The following is a 21,549-nucleotide window of genomic DNA, read 5'->3' on the forward strand; positions in this document are numbered from 1 at the left end:
TTAAAGTCTCCCACATTTCAAAGCACTACTGGGTATAAGTACTCGACTTTGACAACACTACTTCAGTACACTTCTGGAACTGTGGGCAGGAGGAAGGACTGCTGTGCTGTTGAAAGACTGACACTCTGATAGACTGCTGCTCTACTAAGCTCCTGCTTGCTGTCCTCACCTGCTAGCCTGCTGCCCCCCTGCCTGGGTGAGTCAAGTCAAAAATACTTTTATTGATTCTTTAAAAATCGTAAAAGATGGCAAACCATCATAAAACACAGAAAATTAAATGAGTATATATATATATATATATATATATATATATATATATATATATATTCATTTGCGGGTTTGCCCAATTCGTACAGAGGCCACAGCAAGACTGTTCTGTTTCACTTAAATTTATTGGCAGCAGGCATGCGTAGGACCTCACAGCAATTTCCCTCCATGTAATCATTTGCCTGACGCGTTTCAGGAATAACCTTTCCTTTCTTCAGAGGCATAGTTTTGGTTTTGATGACGTCTTTTTCCGCATGTGATATTTATACATAACATGAGAGGTGAGAAAAACCTTGGAGTCATTGCCACAGTTAAAAGGCTAACAAGTAGTGCAATATATTTATAAAAAGTCAGCAGGCAGGTTGTTTATTGGCTACTTAGCTTAGTTAAATTTTTCAAGTTCCTTTGCTGCTGTTTTCCAGAATTTTATGGCATTACAGGAGAGGGGAATAGAAAGCCCTCCAAGACACCTGATGACTGCAGTTCTACATGTTCTTATCTGTTCATTCCTTAAAATCTCCCGAAGAATGGATTTACGTGTTTTCAGTAAAAAGGGGCATATACATAGTAAATGTAGTAGTGACTCCTCACCTTGACAAAAGAGGCGGCATTCCTTAGAAGGCCATATAAATTTGCATTTTGGGGTCAAATCCTTTGAGGGGAATGATCCCATTCGTAGCAACATTAGGTAATGCTTTTTATAGTAAGAAAAGTGTTTGGTCAAATACTGTTGGGGTTTTAACCTCTGGTAGGCCTGTATCACAGCCCAGGCATGATTTTTTTTTGCAAAGATCGTTTTAATCGGTTAACAAAAATCCGCTTGGTTGCGGTGTTCACCATACTTTTGAATCCAGAATACGTTACTGGTGTAGACCAGGCCACCTCTATAAAGCCGACAAAAATTCCTTCAGGATTGTCGTGGTCAAGTTTACTTGTCTATCTTGATTTTGAATCTCAACCCAGCAGCGGTGAGCTAAAGTATCATCTTCTACCTTCCTCATCCTCCAATAGAACTGCCTGGGTGAGAAGGACTGGACCTGCATTACTCCAAGGGCTAATTGGATGGCCTCCTGATCTAATCCTCAGGGACATAACAGGCTTCCAACTCCTGCACCTAGGCCCTGCCATCTGTAAGTCTACCTTGCCAAATGGTTCCATCCCAGTTTGGTACCCTTGGAAGTGGGCCTAAGGTGCTTGCCAGCGGGGTGCCGCTGCTGTCATAGAGTCCTGTGCCACTGGCGATTTGCCCGCCACTGCTTCCACCATGGTGAAGAAGGATGTTACCCAGAAGCGCCTTACCTTCAGTTCAGCGCCCGTACGTGCTTCTACAGCTTCGCCGGCGGCGGAGGTGGACACTGGGGGCCAGTTGGCAGCGAAAGACACTGCGGGTATGGTTGCTGAGATGATGGGTGAGATGAGGGCTGGATTCAAGGCCTTGGATTCTCGTTTTGATACCCTCGAAAAGAAAATGGCGGACATGGGCGCGACGATCCAACTGCACGATAGGCGTCTGGACCTGGCGGAATCCAGAGTTTCCGACCTCGAGGATGGTGCGGCGTCGACGCTGAAAAGGGTGGAACGAGTGGAGAAGATCCTTAAAGACGTCGCAATTAAGAACGAGGATTTGGAGGCGCGCAGCAGGCGCAATAATATCCGAATTATCGGCGTGGCGGAGACGACAGCTACCGGACGCTTTGACACTTTTGTGGAACACCTCCTGATCGAACTTTTTGGCCGAGACACGTTTACTGCTGGCTTCGTGGTTGAGCGCGCTCACAGATCGCTGGGGCCCCGACCTAACCCTGGCCTGCCGCCCCGGCCCATTATTGCCAGGCTTATGAACTTCAGGGACAGAGATGCGGCGCTGAAGGCTGCCAGGGAGGCGGGCGAGGTTCGGTGGCAGGGAGATGTGCTCTCTTTCTACCCGGACTTCACCATCATGGTCCAAGATGCACGCCGTAAATACACTGGTGTCAAAGCTGCCTTGCGCAAAATGGGATTGCGCTATGGTATGCTGTATCCTGCCAGGCTCCGGGTGGACGTGGACGGCAGGTTTCGCATTTTTGACTCTCCTGCGGAGGCACAGGAATTTTGTCGAGCCTACAAAAACAGGGGGTCCCCTCGACAATCTGATGTTGCTCAACAGTCTCCGCCGCACACTGACTCGCAGGCTAGTGCTGACCTGTTTACCGAAACCGGCCAGGGTTGACTTAGCACCTTTCCATCTTCTCGATCCGGAGTGTTTGCCCCAGTAATCTGCATCTGATACTACTGTTCCTGTTTTTTTACTTTTGCAGTGCTTTTTCATACTTGCTGACATTTGAACGTGGCCCCGGTTGTGGTTCTTGCATGGCGGAGCGTCGCCTACCCCCATGGCGCGAGCCGCATTGTTGTTTTCTCTAACATTGTCTTTATTTTGCAGGTACATTAGTGGACAACTGTTGTTGTTTGTTGCTCTAGGTTGTTTCCGGAAGGGTGGGTTTAGCCTCCTTGGGCTTGAGGAGTGGCTGGGTGGTGGGTGGTTGGGATGGGCTTGTTTATGCTTTGGTCTTGTTGTTTGTGCATTCGCACTGTTTTTCTATCTAAGTGATGCCTTTTTTGCGATAGGGAATGGCAGGTCCGTACACGCATGTTTTCTTACGATTCCACTAAGATTGAATGGCTAAGTTAGGGCAGCAGTCTGGTCCTTCCAGGCTCACCTCCATGTCTTGGAACGTCCGAGGTTTAAATGATACGAGGAAAAGGCGACAGGTTCTAAACTATGCAGCGCGGCATGGGGTGGATGTCCTCTTTTTGCAGGAGACACACCTAGTGGATGCTGACTCTTCCTCCTTTGCAAAAGGCTGGGTCGCGCACAGATTTTTTTCTAGCTATAGCAGATATGCAAGGGGGGTTGCAATCCTGATCCATCGACGTGTTCCATTCGTGCTCTCAGACAGCATATTGGATGTAGATGGCAGATATGTTGTGGTTACGGGTGTGCTTCTGGGCTTTAAGGTCACCTTTGTTGGAATATATGGCCCCAATACGGACTCCCCTGCCTTCTTCCGGGGACTTCAGGATGTTCTGCTGAGATTAGACACTGATATGATGATACTGGGGGGTGACTTTAACCTGCTCATGACCCCTGCCAGGGACAGCACCTCCTCTTCCCCGGATTGTAAGCCCCGCTCCCGTGCTGTGCTGGCGGATATGTGCGCTCATTACTCACTGATTGACATTGAGGCCCGTTTGCACTCCACCTCACCCGTCTACACCCACCACTCAGGGTATCACAACACTAGCACCAGAATAGACTACTGGCTCCTTTCCCCAGGGGTAGCCGGTTGGGTGAGTGACCATTTGACGCTCCCGCGCACTCTGTCTGACCACTCTCCCATAGTGCTGACCCTGCTCATCCCCAGGTTGGGAGGGTACGAGAAACAATGGCGTTTTCCTGGCAGGGCGTTAGCTGACCCGGTCTTCAAGGAGGACATTCGCACTGCCATAGAGGAGTACTTTGAGTTGAACGAGGGCACAGTGGACACTTGGGCTACATTGTGGGAGGGCTTCAAGGCCACCATTAGGGGGGTTTGCATCAACAAACATGTAGGGGCTTTGCGCGACATCCGTGCCTCCCTGACCCGTATTGAAAAGGACATTGCCGCTTTGGACACTAACACGCTCACTGACACGGATGGTGGGGTGGAGGCAAAGAGGTTGGCACTGCTGCAAGAGTTCAGAGACACTGCAGACAGAGAACTGACATATCTCTGCACACAACACTCGGCTAGGCAGTATGGTGAAGGAGACAGGCCTGGCAAGCTATTGGCCCATCTGCTTCGTCCCCCCCGCCAGGCTTCATTTATCTCGGACATGGTAGATGATCAGGGAGCTCGTCATCAGACCACCCCTGCCATCTGCGATGCCTTCCTATCCTACTATAAGGCCTTGTACACCTCGGGACTATCGGCTGACTGTCGCGACCCTGGCCCCTATATTAACGAAATCTCTATGGTCTTCCTGGAAAAACACATGCAGGACTTTCTGGCGATGCCTATTGAACCGGACAGCGTTGTGGAAGCCATTGATGCATTGAAAAGCTCGTCGGCGCCGGGGCTAGATGGCTTTTCAGCTGACTTCTATAAGGAGTACAAGGAGGAACTGGTGCCTCGCCTGATTGAGGTGTATGCGGAGTCGCTCGAGACGGGGATTCTGCCACCCACATTGCGGGAGGCCGTTATCATCTTACTCCCCAAACCGGATCGGGACCCCACTAGGTGCGGTTCCTACAGGCCCCTTTCCCTGCTCAATCTTGACTATAAAATTTTGGCGAAAGTCCTTGCCACCCGACTATCTTTACTTATGGAGTCTATCATTTCGCCAGCCCAGTCCGGGTTCGTTCCCCATAGATCCACTTCCTTTAATCTGCGGACGCTGTTTTCTGTTCTTCACAAAATTGAGCCGACTACGCCGGCAGCTGCGGTGTTTTTAGACGCCGAGAAGGCATTTGACACTTTAGAATGGTCGTTCTTTCTATCTGTCATGCACCGCATGGGCATGCCGTCCTTGTTTGTCTCCACGGTCGAGCTGCTTTATACTGCCCCCAGAGCGAGACTGCGCCTTAATGGCACGCTCTCTGATAGCTTCCCTCTTTCCCGGGGAACCAGGCAGGGATGCCCCCTGTCCCCTCTGTTATATATTCTAGCCATGGACCCTTTGGTGCGTCATTTTCAGGAGCGCCACCTGCACCGCGGGCTCCAGTTCCGGACAGGCCCGTTACTCGTCTCCCTCTACGCTGATGATACCATTCTGTATGTCAGGTCTCCGGAGACCAACCTGTCAACATTGCTGCTTGAGGTGGAACGCTTCGGGAGGTACTCCGGTCTTCGTATTAATTGGCATAAATCTGAGATCTTTCCGCTCACCCCTTCCACTGCTCGCTGGGACTGCCCGTTCCCGCTGGAATGGAATACAGACTCGGTGAAATATCTGGGTATCCACATTCATCTAGAAACGGTATCCATGATTCGTCTTAACTATGGGCGAGCGTTGGACTTTCTGGAGGATAATATTGCACGGTGGATTCGCCTCCCTATCTCTATGGCCGGCCGTATCGCCATAATTAAAATGATCATTCTTCCCCGCTTTCTGTACTTATTTAATAACATACCGGTCCCGCTCACTCGGATTTTCTTCACGCAGCTCCGCTCATTGTTGTTGCGGTTAGTGTGGGGGGATAAAAGGCCGCGAGTTTCTTGGCGCATTTTAACGCTGCCTTATGAGCGAGGTGGCTTTGGAGTGCCGGACTTTTATATTTATTACCTGGTCGCGCAGTGCGCCTATGCACACCCTTGGTTTCACCCGGACGCTCGGATCCCGTATTTGAGACCTGAAGCAGACTTGGTGCTGCCACTTACCCTCAACTCGATCTTGCCCGGAGGCTTTCCGCGCAACCCCCTTGACATACAAACTGTGTCCACTACATCGTGGGCCTGGATGCAGGTGCGTAGACTGCTCCAGCTGGACGTACTGTATTCCCGGCTCTTCCATTACCTAACCCTCACTGGCTCCCCATCACTGCGGAAGCGGTGGTCTGCAGAACGCTGGCCAAATACCAGCTCACCACAATAGGAGATCTGTTTCCGGACGGACATGTTTTCTCTGTGTCCGAGGATTCACGGTTCACGGACCGGACATTTATGGATTCCTTTGTCCTGACCAGACTGAGGTCCCTGCTTAGAGCGCAGTTTCCGTCGTTCCCATTGCCGCCGGATGAAATGACGGCACTGACTTTTCTACTCCAGTCGCAAACGGGAGCCCATATGGTCTCCAGGTTGTATGGACTTTGTGTGGCGGCCCTCCCGTCTTCGGATGCGAGGGTTCGGGCGGCGTGGGAGCTTGATTTGGGCGGCCCCATCACAGATGCCCAATGGGATGCCTGTTGCCGCTCCACTAAAGAGGTCTCTATTAACAGTAGACACAAACTAATTCATTTCAAATTTTTGAGGCGACTGTACTTCACTCCGGCGTTGGCCCACAGAATCGATCCAAACAGACCTCATCACTGCCCCAAATGCAAAGCTCCCCATGCCGATTTTGCACATCTCACATGGACCTGTCCGAAATTGCACACTTACTGGCTACAGGTACACCACATTTTGGGAGACATTCTAGAGTGCGAACTGCAACATAAGCCGGAAATTGCACTGCTTGGCTATGTCGCAGAGTTCCCCCGGGCCACGCGTAAGCTTGCCGCCATAGGTTTCTTGCTGGCGAAAAGGGAAATTGCTTTACTTTGGGGGTCCAGGCGAATCCCTACTTCCGTGAATTGGATGCGCAGCCTTGCCCAATGTAACACCAATAGTGTGGAATATTCTACCCAGATTCCTACAGCCTCACGCCCACTTGACATATGGGGCCCATATCGACAGTATCTTGGCAAGATTACACGGGATACACACTCCCAGGCTGCTAGCTCAATTGTCCCAGAGGGGGTGGGCTAGGTGATTGTAGCTGCACCACCAGTGCGCTGCCTATTGGGGTCTGCAGGGCTTAACGTCCACACACCGCTGGAGTGGGTTATGAGTGAGCTGCTGATTTTGGACTGTGTGCTGCTTGGGGCCGGGGCGTCTCCCTCTTCAGTTCCCTTGCACGCCTTGCCCCGGATGGGGTGCTTGCTTCGCCCTAGTCCTTATGCTTGTCGTTTTAATTACCCTCGTCTGCCTATGCCTCTGGTTATGCCATCTTACTAGTCACTAGGTGTATTGCTTGCCGCTCTGTCTGTCATGAAGGCTCACTTGTTTTCGTTTTGTTTGTAACAAGTTGTATCCGTTTATACCGCATGTGCAATTTTCCTTCAGGTATGGAAAAGTGAAAATAAGAATCTAGAATGTGCTACACTACCTGTAATGTCATTGGTCCAGTCATCCATGTACTTCTTTTGTATAACGATTATTAACGTTTTTATTGTCGACAAATTCTTGTGTATTTGTATGCTTGCACGGACCAATCTGATGCTAATAAAGAGATTTAAAAAAAAAAAAGGTGCTTGCCAGCGGAACATGCGCATCTTCTCTGCTGAGAGACGCCTCTCCAAGAAGAATCAAAGCTACGCAGCTAATGTGTGGATTGAACCTGTAGCAAAAAACTTGCATGCCTGCTACCTCACGCTTCTCGGGACTGATGCATCGCCTTCAGAACCACCACTGCATGACACTTTTCATGGCACAAGCCCCTTGCATCCCTTATCGACGGCAGCCTCGACGACGACGCAGAAACTTCGCATCGCATTGCAACAGTCACGACATGTTCTATGACAACATGACTAATGACATATGAAATGACTTCACTGATGATATTACTGAGCATGACGAGACTGCAAATTAGTTACTTGAGGAGGTAACTATAACTAGTGAAATCCAGAGTGTTTTTTGAGTTTAAAATGTTTTATTTTAATTCACATTTTCACCCAACTATAACATCACTTTAACCTTTTTTCTTTCAGATGCATATTATATATATATATATATATACAGTACATTAATGTCATTTTCAGAGTGGCTATTTCCATTTTAGATGGTTATGGCTGTTATTTGAATTCTCACCATGCAAAACATAACAGTATCATCAGGAAAATCAAAGCTGGTGAAAGTGGAAAAGATTTTTATTAATTACTTGAAAGTATGTGATCCCAATTTCAAATCTGAACAAAAGAGTCAATGTTATTACATTGTTTAAGTGCAGAAAGCCATGAGAGTTTTGAAAACTTACCTAATTGGTCAGAAGGCAATGGGGAATTTCTCAAGGAATGACAAATATTGAAATTGCTATAAAAAAAATAATCACTTTGTACCACAGATTTCCACAATGCTTGAACGTTTATATTTTGGCAAGAGGAAACAAACAGAAGTGGAGTCTGTTGAATACTATGTGGCACAAAAGGGGGTGGTGATGGACGGACACCCGTCAAAAGCAAGCCTGGCTGAAGACGGCTGGAATGCCAGAAATCGGTCCTAAGAAGCTTGTTTCTGGTCCAGGGAAGGCATGGCTTGGCAGTTCGGGCTGGACTGTTCCCATGAGGCACAGGGTCAGACTGATTTGCATATGGCCATGTCTGAACTGGGGTGGCAGAGTGGGCTAAAGAACAGTGATGGATTCAACCCAGATCTGTTGACTGGGTGTGCGTGTTTGATTGTTTCAAATGCTCCGTCCATCACCACCCCCCTTGAATACTATGTGGCAGCATTCTGTAAACGAGCCTCTACTTGTAACTTTGGTGACAACGTTGAGGAAAGAATCAAGGACCAGTTTATGCTTATACTTAAAGAAGGGATAAAATCAGGGAAGACCTCTGGATCAATGAGAACCCTAAATTAAATGAAGCTCTTACTATAGCCAAAAGAGGTGAACACTCGTTATTATTTAGTAGTTTCTCTAGGAAAGCTAAGAAGTTTCACTGACAATACAAACAATAGTTACCAAGTCTGAAAATCAAATAAAAACTGTTAACACATCACTATTCTACATGTAGTTGAGGGTATGAATTGAGTTTTTAAACAACACTGAACATCCAATGTGATTTCACTCAATGGTGCTACATTTTAATGACAATAGATTGTGGTACTCATCTTTCTAAAATATCAGACACTAACTATAAACCATATTTCAAAGGAAAAGTGGATTTATTTAAACCAGATGGTATACCTTATAATCATGGAGATACACCTATAGAACTTGTAGAATATTTTAATGCTAACATTGAATTCAAGGAAAATACTGCTAAGGGTAAAGTATATGTACCAGAAAAAGGTGACACAGTTTTGGGCTGGCCATACCATAGCTTTTGGGTAGCTATCTAGATCCCAAATCTATGCCTCAAATTCCAGTACGCAAAGTAGACACAATGTTCGAGTCTTTCCTTGAAGAATTTCCTACGGTATTCTCTAATAAAGTAGGGTAGATTCACCGCATTTGCCTGAAAGAAGAAGTTGAACCAGTTACTGCCAAAGTAAGAAATATATCGCTCAGCTTTAAGGAGAAGGTGCAGTCTGAGTCAGATTGTTTGGGTGTAGAACTGAGAACAAAAGGTGCAGAGGCTACATAATGGTTTGTGCTAGTGGTGGTAGTCAGAAAGGCTAGTTGTGAGATCTGGTTATGTATCGGCCTTAGACAGCTAAACAGGAGGGCAGTGGAAGACAATAAATTTCCACTGCCGAATGAATATCTTGGTAATAGTGAAAATGCTGGTAGGTGTGAAATGTCCATTGCGTTAGATCTTACATCACCATACCCTCCAGTCTGGTTAGGTGAGGATTCAAAGAACGTAACCTCATTCATTACACCATCCAGGGTTTATAGATTTAACTGGATGCCCTTTTCAGGGATTTTTGCCCATATGAGTAACTCTAAATATCTGCTCTCTGACAATGCAGCAATTGTATCTGAGCGATTTGCATTATATCACCCACAGACTAATGGACTGGTAGAAAGGTTTAACATGAGCGTGAAGAAGCTATTCAATTGTCTTGAAGCATTGATGGAAATTGGAAGGATGCGGTTTTCAAATAGATGGAGGAATATAGGTTTACACTACATTCTACCACTAGTGCAACAGCTTTTGAACTCTTTCACAAAAGAAAACCTTGGATTGTGGTCTGTCCTTCTGTTCAGTCTCAAAGAGCAGATCTTGGAAGATCTGAGGACATTGAACGTTTGCACAAGGAATTTGAGGGGCATGAGAAATGGAATTCCTATTTTGATAAAAGGAATGCTGTCACATATGTAATTGTAAAGGTAGGGGATATAGTGAAAGTGAGATTTCCTAAAGCAATGGGTGTTTCTTACGAAAGTAGTCTTCCATTCACAGTGGTCCGGTGTATAAAGGGGCAGAAACACTGGAGAATGGGTAGATGTGAAACCGCAGTGGACTTGTTGTGGAGAAGAACAATGTACTTGATATGTTACACGTTTGACACTCCTCATGCATTTGTACTATACTCATATTCTTTTTGATTTTTACTGTAGAGTTCTTGTTTGTTGTCAGGCTGCTTATCTTTCTAGACTTGCTGCTGAATTCCCCTGCATTTATCCTCCAGATGTTCTGTATTGGAATGTTTTATATTGAATGTGTTGAAGGTTCCTAAGAACAGTTGTACCAAGTGGAGTTACAGTGAAGGTGGCTGGAATTTCTCTGCCAGAATAATTACTCTAAGTTTCCTGTACTTTGTGTGTCTTCCTTACCAGCGACGCTACACCCATAGTCACACATTTATTTCTACAGTACAAAGTTCAGATTTAAGTAGATTACCGCAGAATAGAAAAATTGACAGGGGAAAACACCATTTGCTGCCTGACATATTGCATGTACCAATTACTTTACGCAGGGAACATTCCAAGTCATTAGGCCTCTTCAATCTGATTTTAACTTACTAAACAACCTTAGCCCCTTTGATCCTGGAAACAAAGCTGTGACAACGTCCTTGAGGGGGTGAAACGCGTTGCCGAATAAACTCTGAATTGGAGTTGTGGAGTGAGAGTTGCTTCAAATTATCCCATGATTGAAAGGGACAATATTGTTAAACTAAGGCTGCAAACCGGACTCAAGATGTAAGTCGTCACAATACCAAAAATAGGCCTACAGTCAGGAAACACTTTAAGACGTCCAATAGATCATAGAATGATACCAAGCCAAGCAAAACAATGTTGTAGTTTGGATTTGCTAATATGAGTTAGGGTTACACAGCTAATTGAAAGTATTTGGCACAAAAATGTGACTGTGACAATGCAAATGCGTTTAGCAACAACAAAAAGATTAACGAATCGAAAAACATTGGAAGGCCATAGAAATGCACTAATTAACAACGTGATCTTACGAGATTAACCACACAAACGCTTCATTGTAAGAGCTGCACGTTATCCACCAAGTAGTAACTAGCCTGCAGCCGTTCTAACAATAAATTACCATCACATGGGGGAAGGTTTTTGCTATTTGTCGTATATTACACTGGAACATATTTTGTTTTGCAATTAATGGAAGACCAGGCTCTTAGCATGTAATTCTTCTTGAGGTTTTATGTATTTTATCGATTTGCTACACAGCACTTTATGATAGATTTTAACTGATCTAATACATATTTAATATACGATTGATTCTACTTTTTAATCGCCGTCCATTTTTACAGCAGTATGGAGGTTTTCCAAATGATCACTTTTGCATGTTTATGAAATATTAGGTTTTTAAAACTGTTTCATTTATGACACTGTCTGCATATATGTATTTATTCTAACTGTTTTATGGATCAAGAATCCGAAATATACAGATTTGGAAAGAGTATCCATGTGCTTCCTAGGAATGCTAATTTCCTACTAATAGCAATGCAAACAGCAGGCAGGGTCCAATCAATTCCACCTCTTCTTTAGATCAATACATTCTTCAACAGTAAAAGACAATGCTATGGCACCTTAAGAAATCCCAGTCATAGAATCAATACGTCTGTGCTTCTGTACCCCAGACAGAAAGAGAACAAAGAAGTCTCACTGGAAGATTGTGGTATAAACCCAATGACTGTAACTTCCATTGAAAGAGTATTTTTCCCATCTACACCTGGTCACGCAAATGAGACAAAAAGATAACAGAATACTCCATAAAGTTCAGCTTAATTGAATATTTGTATGTTCAGTACACAACACACGTCCTTTTTGCATTTAGGAAATATGTACCTTTTTTATTAAGATGACAGGATTGTAATAAACTGGAACACAATTTGGCACGAGTCGCTAAGGTACACTTTATTAACACAATAGGAACACAATAGGAACACAATAGGAAATATGGTAAACAATGGGTATATACTTTCCAGAATAGTTTGCTTTGTTGGTTGTCTACTATGCCAAAGAGGTACTTGCTACAGAAAAAAAAAAAAATCACAAAGAAGTGGCATGTAAGCAACAAGCATTACAGATGACAGAGCAGGTTAGAACAATCATTGGTTATATTGGACATACTAAACAAGAGTCCCCGTACCAAAATCATTACTGCAATCAGCAACCAAAAACAAACACCTCATCCAGAATTCACAGCAGTAGTGTAAGCCGACTGACGTGTAAAGAAACTCAAGAATGACACTTGATTGCGATGATGTGTTATACACATGGTGGGAGTCTAGCGCAGGACCCTGAAGCGATCCTTCTGATTACCACACTATCGCTAATCTGAAAAGTTCAATTCCACACTAGGATAAAAGAAACTTGTCAAAAAGTAGAACTACTATGTTACAAAGTACTGGACAGCCAGAATAAATTAGCAAAATATGGATTAAAGGACACAAAAGGCACTTACCAGTTTATTTTCCTGCATATAAATTCTCTGCAACTTACGACAGCCCTTAGCAATCACAACCATTCCTTCATCAGAGATCTTGTAACACTGCCCGAAATGAATGTCCCGCAGCTCTCTGCATTTAGAACCTAACTGTTGGATGAAAATATCAGTCAAATCATTTCACCTCCAGAAGAAATAGCATGCATCAAACAATACAAAGCAATTAGCAACAGCTGAAATGATTGTGATCTGACCCACCCATACAAAGAGCAAGCTAACATGGCTCAAGGCACTTCAACAAACATGCTAGCACAGGAGACAGCATGGAGTCATTGCATTGTGATAAAAGGACTGTCCGGGGTCACAGAATTAATATGAAATTAATTTAAATACCAAGTCATCATCAGAACAACTTTATTTGAAGATCAGACATTCATAAAAGTACAGTATAATAAAAATGGATTGCAAAATCAATTTAAAAGAGCAGAGAATTTCAAGAACATACAGCGGATTTTAAAAAAGCTCCCACCCTAAAACAAACCTCTCCACCATTCAGCATTTGAAGGAGGCATAATGGTAGTCGAAACTTAGAAAGTGTAATTTCCGCAAAAGAAACACCGGTTTGGTACACCCAACAGAAAAACCACAGAAAAAAGTAGAATGCATAAAGGACTGGTCAGAGACTTCACTAGATGTACAAGAGCTCGGGGAGAGGGCAGAGGATGGTAGATGGTGCCAGCTCTAACCCTAGCTAGTAGGGCTCTCTTCCGGTAATAGGCAGGAAGGCCAGAAACGCCTCAATATTTGCACTAGTTTTTACAATGACATGCAGCAACTGCGTGGGTTTGTAAAGATTCCATTCTTCCCTCATTTGGCCCCTTCTTTCAAAAAAAGGCAAGCGTTTAATATGAGATCGGTTCTCTTTACAAATGGATGACGGGTGAAAAGCGAAATCTGTTGCAGTCCTTCGAGGCTTTGCTAAACAATAGCAAGCCCAGGCCGTTTCATCCAGTTATCATACCACGAGCAGTCTAAAAAGATCAGAGGATTGAGAGATGAGTGCCGGCTGAGCCATTCAGACAGTCACAGGAGCTTCCCTTGGCCATCAGGATACAGGAGACCGGAGACCTTAATCGAAGGAGATCACATACGAGACAGAGGTTGGGACGGAAAGGAGAGGTCTGCAAAATCCATTTTCCTCTACCTGTAGAGCCCTGCCCATAGGTCGCCATGGGCACACATTGGGGTTTATAAATCTCCACAGGAATGGAATAATGGACTTGCTGGCCGAAGATCGACACAGATTGAAAAGAGCAACTAATTGTTTGCATGAGCTCATAACCACTAAATTACAATTCAATAAGGATACTACAAACAATGCTTCCAATTTCCTACTGCGTTCTAGTGCTAAATTCTATGGGGGTCAAAATAAAGCCGGCAAGTTATTGGCAAACTATTTGAAAGTCAAGAAAAATAGGACTAATATAGAAAGTATTTATGGTCAAAGTTCCACCCTGTGTCATAAAGATGATGACATCTTGACGGCATTTCTTCAATTCTACAAAACATTGTATTCATCCGAGTCGACTTCCACTACCCAGGACATTTGCCAGTTCCTTTCTGATATTGAGTCTCCTTTCGCAGCCCCTCCTGACCTCTCTTCATTAGAATCAGATCTAACTCAAAAAGAACTTCTTTGTGCTTTGAAATCTCTCAAAAAAGATAAGGCCCCAGGTCCAGGCGGATTTACAGTAGAATTTTTTCTCCATTTCTCGACACTACTTATCCCAACATTACGTTCACTTCTTTCCTCTTTTCTAGATTCCGGTTCTTCCCCAGGTTCCTTCCCCGACGCTCTCATATGTATTCTTCCCAAACCAGGCAAGGACCCACAGCACTGTAAAAACTATAGGCTCATTTCCTTAGTTAACATTGACTACAAGATTTTTTCTAAGGCTTTAGCTCTTCGTTTAGAATCCTTCTTGCCAGATCTATTGGGGAGGGAACAGTCTGGTTTCGTTAAGGGCAGACTGCTTTCAGATAACACCAGATTATTCTTTGATATTCTCTCTAAGACTTCACACTCTTCTCAATCTCTCGCTGCAATAGCGTTAGATGCGGAAAAGGCTTTTGATCGAGTCGAGTGGCCATATCTTTTCCAGACGTTGAAGTGGTTCGGCTTGGGCCCACGAATCTCTACCCTCATTTCTCTTTTATATTCACATCCCAGAGCTGCTATTGCGGCGAACGGTGGTGTCTCTTCTTATTTTTCCCTTGGTAGAGGGGTTCGTCAGGGTTGTCCTCTTTCGCCTTTCTTATTTAATCTAGCTTTAGAACCCTTCCTATTGCGAATCCGCCAAAATACTGTTATACAGGGCTTAACGTTTAATCAGTCCACAATTAAAATGGCAGCATATGCCGATGATGTCTTATTATTTTTATCTGAGCCCGCAACTTCGTTACCTGCCTTTTTGACTGAAGTCAATTTATTTGCCTCTGTATCTGGTTACAAATTAAATAAAGATAAATGCGAGATTTTACCCTTGACTAAATTTACTTATAAATCAGATTTCATTACTTTAGGGTTCACATGGAGCCCTCAGTGTATCAAATACTTGGGCCTTCATTTTACTCCTACTCTCTCAGGTACAGTCTCTCGTTGCATGGAAGAATGCCTAAAAAAGTTGACGGACCTTACCACAAAGTGGCACCCTTTATACTTATCCTGGTGGGGCAGATTAGACACCATTAAAATTATGCTCTCACCTTTAGTTTTATTCACTATTTCTAATATTCCGTTCTCTATCCCTTTATATCATTTTAAGAAAATTAACTCCATCTTATCCTCTTTCTTGTGGGGGCGTAAAAAGGCTGGCATGTCTATATCTAAATTATCACGTCCGAAGGCAGAGGGCGGGGTAAATTTTCCTAATTTCTAATTTTCCTAATTTCTCCCTGTATCACAAATCCTTCCTCTTAAATCAAGCATCCAGATGGTTTGAGGATTCTTCCACATTCTCTCCCTTGTGGACATCGTTAGAATTGGCTTTTCTTTCTCCCTTCTCTTTTCTAGAGTACCTTTCTTTTTCTCGTCCACCGCAATCTGTTTCAACTCAGATTCTCAAATACACGTCTAAACTTTTACCATCCCCTTTATTTTCCTCCTTCTTGGATCAACCTATATGGCATAACTCATCGATTTTAATAAACCATAAACCGTTTTTTTGGAAGTCTTGGAGAAGCCGGGGACTCATATGGGTACATCAATTATTCCAGCAATATCACATTATTCCTTTTTCAGAAGCCGCTGTAAATTTCCATCTACCCTCTTCTTTTCGTGGGAAATATCTCAAATTAGCGCAAGCACTTCAGTCCGCTTATGACTCGTACATAATGTTGCCATCCACGATCCCTCAGGAACCTCTTATATCATCTCAACTGCGCACTCTACTGACTAGAGGTTCTAGGGCGTCCAAGATTTATGCTTTGTTACACGCGCCAGAATCAACACGTACAAAGACCAAAGTTGAAGAAGCATGGGAAGTGGACATGGGTCTCTCATGGCCTATTGCGGTATGGGACAAGGTATGGGTTAAGATACGGAAATCCTCCAGGGCTGCCAACACTATTCAAACTCTGTTTTTCATTTATAATCGACTCTTACTTTCCCCACTTACTCTCAGCAAATGATACCCTGATCTTTCACACACATGTTGGACCTGCTCTGCTCCTCACGCAGATCTATTACACATGCTTTTTGTCTGTACATCGGTTCACACGTTTTGGGTCAAGGTTTGGTCTCAAATTAATAATATTTTTTCCACCAAGCACCCTTTCTATATTTCTCATATCTTTTTAGGTAGTCTCTCCCCCATTTGGGATCACTGCACCTTCAACATCAAAATTATAGACTTACTCATTGCAGTTGCCTTTCAACAGATTAGTAAGACTTGGAAGAATCACACTACACTTTCGTATCAGGCATGGTGGTACGCTATATGTTACAATCATAGGCTAGACACAACGTATGTTTATCCACTCGCTTTGGCCCCTAAACGCAAACAGTTGTGGGACCCAGTTACCTCATTTTTTTATACATCTGCTCTCCGCTCCTCGCCTTTAACCCCTTTCAACAAGAAGCGCTAAACCTCCATGAGTTCCCTCTGCTGCTTTATCTACTTTCTATTATTATAATTTATGTCATCCTTTTGTTCATTATATTTCATTAATTGTTGTATATTCCACTATTGCTGGTTACCTTTTCAGGTTACTTCCTTTTGAATGATTATTTCACTTATTATATTGTGTATTTTTATTTATTTATTTATTTTTCTTTCTTTTTGCATATGTTTGTCTTTACTCTGTGCAAGTTTAAGGTATGCTTATTAATAAACTTTATTTGAACTGAAAAGAGCAACTAATGCTTGGCTGAACTTCAGGTGACTATGGAAAATATTAGTTACCCTATTTTCAGAGTGGTCGAAGGTCACACCAAGATAGGGGAAATTAGACCTCTGTTCCAGGCTATTACTGTATATAGTAAGAGTTCAAACACATAGACGTTTCTTTCTGCATGATTTAGTAAAGTTGGTTGCCAAATCTAGTTCGGTCATGTACTGTAGGAAAGGCTTCAAGCGGACCAGAGCCATAAGAGTACGGGGTCCAGTAGCACAGCATCATCTGCATGCAAAAGTACAGGAGAGCGTACTGCGTTCATCGTGGGCACATCAGGGCTGGCAATAGACACATCTGAACTTGGTTTATTGGTATATATATATATATATATAAAATGAATAAAAGAGGTGCAAGGGCGCACTCGTAAAGTAATCTGGAAGTGTTGGATAATTCACTATTTAGAATAAATCCTACCTTGGCACAGGGATCTACATGAACGACAGAAAGAAAATGTAGCAGGGTGGCATTCAATGCAAAGTCCGACAGAAGTTACCATAATCTTGCACTCTCAACATTACCAATGCATTAGAGAGTCATAAATGGTAGGTACAGTGGGCAGTGTTTGGGAATGGTATATTTACCAATTAACATATGTAAATTCAAACACTGCTCTGCTGTTTCCAGCTCCTCCAGAAAGTCATAATGGCATGGGCTAAGGATGCTATTATTCGTAGCCCACTCACTCATCTGGTTAAATTGACCTTCCCTAAAATTTTGACGGTAAAATCTATATGCGAGATGCACCTATAACATTTGGTATCAGTTTGGTTCTCCTTCTTGGACACTGTTACTATGAGTGAAAACGCCCAAGAGGATGGTACATATGTATCAGGAAATGTATTGAAAACACTGGTCAGAAGGGCGGCCCTGCGATCTATGTTGGGTTGTACTAGGGCCTCAGGTATCCTCTCTGGGTCAAGGCTTTAACTGCAGGATTCTGTCACATGGCTGCTGTTATTTCGGAAAAATCTAAATTAAGGTTAGGGCTTACATAAGAACAACTATAAAAGCCAGTATGCTTGGTTGCAGGGGGCCGATATATGCCAGTAAAATGAGAGACCCAGCGATCCCCGTCAATATGTGTGCTAAGTGCAGAGATCGTGCAGTCACCATCTCCAAAAGAATTAACAGCAATCTAAAAAGCCTTAGAATTTTCCTTACAGTACATAGATGTCAATCTCTCCCAGTTATCTGACTTGATAGCTGCCTGCATACTCTTTAATGCTTATGTGCTGGGACTAACCATGCCCATAACTTCTAATGAGGCTTCCCATGGTTTTGCATCTTCTTATATATGATGATTTGCAAGTCAGGCTGGGCATCCGTAGTTCTTCTTAACATGATGAGTCATCGTATACATGCTCCATCAGTCACCATTAACCAACTTCGTAATTGCCATGTTGTTATGTTACCTGTATATATATATATATATATATATATATATATATATATATATATATATATATATATATATATATATATATATGAAAATTACCTATCATCTAGAATTTAGGAAACAACTGAAGACTTGGTTATTTTAACAGTACTTTTTTGAGCACAGCTATTTGAGTCCGTTAGCGCCAAGACACCTGCGGTTATTTGTGCGCTGTATAAATTCCATTAACATTAACATTGTCACCGGAGAAGGTATCCAGGCACTGAGCACTATGTGTTGGCGTGAGACCAAACTTGGAGGCAGACTGTCTTAGGAAATCCTGCAAGTTTAGTTGAAAAGCCAGATCCTCAGCTACGTGTGGAATTCAAGGGTTTGAGGTTTGTTGGACCTGTGCTGTGCAGTGCCTTGAATGTGTGGGTGAGAAGTTTGAATTTGCATCATTTCTGGATGGGGAGCTAGTGGAGCTCTCTGAGACGTGGTGATGTGGGTGTAGCACGAGATGTTGAGGATGAGTCTGGTGGCAGCTTTCTGGATGGTTTGGACTTGGTGGAGTAGGCGGAATGAAATTATGGTGTACGGTGCGGTGCCTCTCGATGCGGTGCAAGCAGTGGCTCTGTGACAATCGTCCAGACGGTGTCGGTGAGACCAAGGCTTACAGGGCAGGACGAGACGGTGCGCAATGCGGTGCTGACAAGTTGCGATGCTAGCGACAGAGCCGGTTGGCGGAAATTGGCACTGGCCGAGCTGGACAGCTGTGCGTGACGAGTCGGTCACGGGGGTCGAGGCAGCAGCAACCGTGTCGGTGAGCCCAGGCCAGCAAAGTGAAGTGAGGCGATGCAGGTAGCGGTGCCTCCCGATGCGGTGCAGGCAGTGGCTCGGTGCCGATCGTGCAGTTGGCGTCAGTGAGACCAAGGCGTGCGGTGCAGGGCGAGACGGTGCTCGATGCGGTGCCTTCAGGACACAAGGCCAACGACGGAGTCGGTCGCGGTTCCCTCTTCTCTATGGCAACTAAAACAACGGTTCCAGGAGCGGTACCCAGAGGTTGGTGAAGTCTTTGCAGTCCCTGAGACTTCAGAACAGGAGGCCAGCACAGTTTCAGGCCCTTGTAGATACTCAGCACAAGTAGAGAAAGTTAGGTCCAGTCCTTTCACTGCCCAAGGCAGAAGCAGCAGCTGCAGGCCAACCCAACAAAGCAACAACACAGCAAAGGGGCAGTAGTCCTCCTGGCAGCTCTTCCAGCTCGGCTTCTTGGCAGGTTGCTTAATTCCAGCGAGATCTAAAGTTTTGGGTCATGGCTGCCTTCAGGGCATCGAAAGGTTTGTGGCAAGACTCAGTCCAGATCACCTTCTGGGGCTGCTTCTTGGAAGTCAGATCTGTTAAGGGGGCAATGATGGTGCCATAGCCCTTAACAAATCTCCTATAGTAGCCGGTGTGACCTAAAAAGGCCCTCACCTCGGTCTGGGTCTTGGGGGCTCCCAAGCCAGAATGGTGTCAATCTTGGTTTGTAGTGGCGCCACCTGGCTACTTCCTACCTGGTGTCCCAAGTATACCACCGAACCCTGCCCGATCGGGCACTTAAATAACCTTGATCGTGAGGCCTGCACCTTGCAGAGCCCTCAACACTTTTTCGAGGTGCTGCAAATGTTCTTCCCAGCTGGAACTGAACACTGCAATGTCATCCAGGTAGGCGGCACTGAAATCCTCCAGTCCAGCCAACACCTGATTGACCAACCTCCGAAAGGTGGCAGGGGCATTCTTCAACCCAAAGGGCATCACCCAAAACTGGAAATGACCTTCTGGGGTTGAGAATGCTGATCTCTCCTTGGCCCCATCGGTTAAGGCAATCTGCCATTACCCAGATGTCAAATGAAACGTGCTGAGGAACCGGTCAGCTCCCAACCGATCAATGAGCTCATCAGCTCTAGGGATCGGGTACGCATCAGTCCTGGTGACGGCATTAAGCCCACGGTAGTCCACACAAAACCACAGTTCTGGAGTGGCACCGGGTGCAGCAGCCTTTGGGACAAAGACCACTGGGCTGGCCCAAGGACTGTGCGAGGGCTCAATCATCCCTAACGCCAATATCTTAGAGACCTCCTCCTTGATGCTGGCCCTGACCCAATCAGTCAACCTGTAAATCTTGTGCTGTACAGGAGGGCTGTCACTAGTGTCCACGGCATGGGTACACCAGTGAGTAACACCGGGGGTCAGAGAGAACAGTGGGGCAAACTGTCCCAACAACTGACAACAGTCCCCCTGCTGCTCTTGAGTCAGTGTAGGGGAGAGGATCACACCTTCCACACTGACTCATCATGGTCCTTGGTAGACAGGAGGTCAGAGAGAGGCTCACTCTCCTCTTCCACCCCATCATCTGTCGCCAAGAGCATACTCACTTCGGACCTCTCGAAGTGGGGCTTGAGGCAGTAGAATAGAGCAATAAGAGTCACGTGAAGGACCCTCAAAGGGTTCCTTGGAGTCTGCAAATTCACCAGGTAGGTGACGTCACTTCTGCGCTCCACCACCTTGTATGGCCCAGTCCACTTGTCCTGCAAGGCACAAGGTTCCACTGAGGCCATGACCCACACTTTGTGCCCAGTTTGAAATTTGACCAGAGTGGCATTCTTCATTTCTTCTTGGCTTGCTTCTAGGTTCGCCTGAGCGAGTTTCCAGAAGCGGGCAGTCTGGTTTCGGAAGGCCAGCATGTAACCAAACACATCCTGGGGAGTTTTCCTGGGAGCTGCCTCCCAGCCCTCTTTCACCAAACTTAGAGGTCCTCGGACAGGGTAGCCAGACAGGAGCTCAAAGGGGCTGTACCCAACAGACTTCTGAGGCACCTCCCTTTATGCAAAGAGCAGGCATGGCAAGAGGACGTCCCACTTATGCCTCATGAGTTCTGTTAGACACTTGATCATGCCCTTCAAGGACTGGTTGAATCTCTCCACCAGACAGTTTTCTTGAGGGTGGTAAGGAGTGGTGAACTTGTAGGTTACACCACACTCTTTCCACAGGGATGTCATATACTTGAATATGAAATTGGTCCTCCTATCAGAAACCATCTCTCTGGGGAATCCCATTAACGCCCGGCCCACCACTGGCGCCGTCGTTGTTCTGAAAGGAATTGCTTCCTGGT

At 44.9% G+C, this 21,549-nt stretch overlaps 1 protein-coding gene across 1 annotated transcript in view; it reads right to left on the bottom strand.

The window, feature by feature from the left end:
- The window catches only part of FBXL17 (F-box and leucine rich repeat protein 17), a 2,072,621-nt gene that overhangs the window by 1,897,612 nt on the left and 153,460 nt on the right, over positions 1-21,549 (bottom strand). Inside the window, exon 4 of the mRNA XM_078675463.1 lies at positions 12,587-12,718. Within this exon, the coding sequence (XP_078531589.1) occupies positions 12,587-12,718 (132 nt within the window). The remainder of the gene's footprint in view (positions 1-12,586; positions 12,719-21,549) is intronic.

The sequence above is a fragment of the Lissotriton helveticus genome, chromosome 2_1 (assembly GCF_964261635.1).
Source record: "Lissotriton helveticus chromosome 2_1, aLisHel1.1, whole genome shotgun sequence".
Taxonomy (NCBI): domain Eukaryota; kingdom Metazoa; phylum Chordata; class Amphibia; order Caudata; family Salamandridae; genus Lissotriton; species Lissotriton helveticus.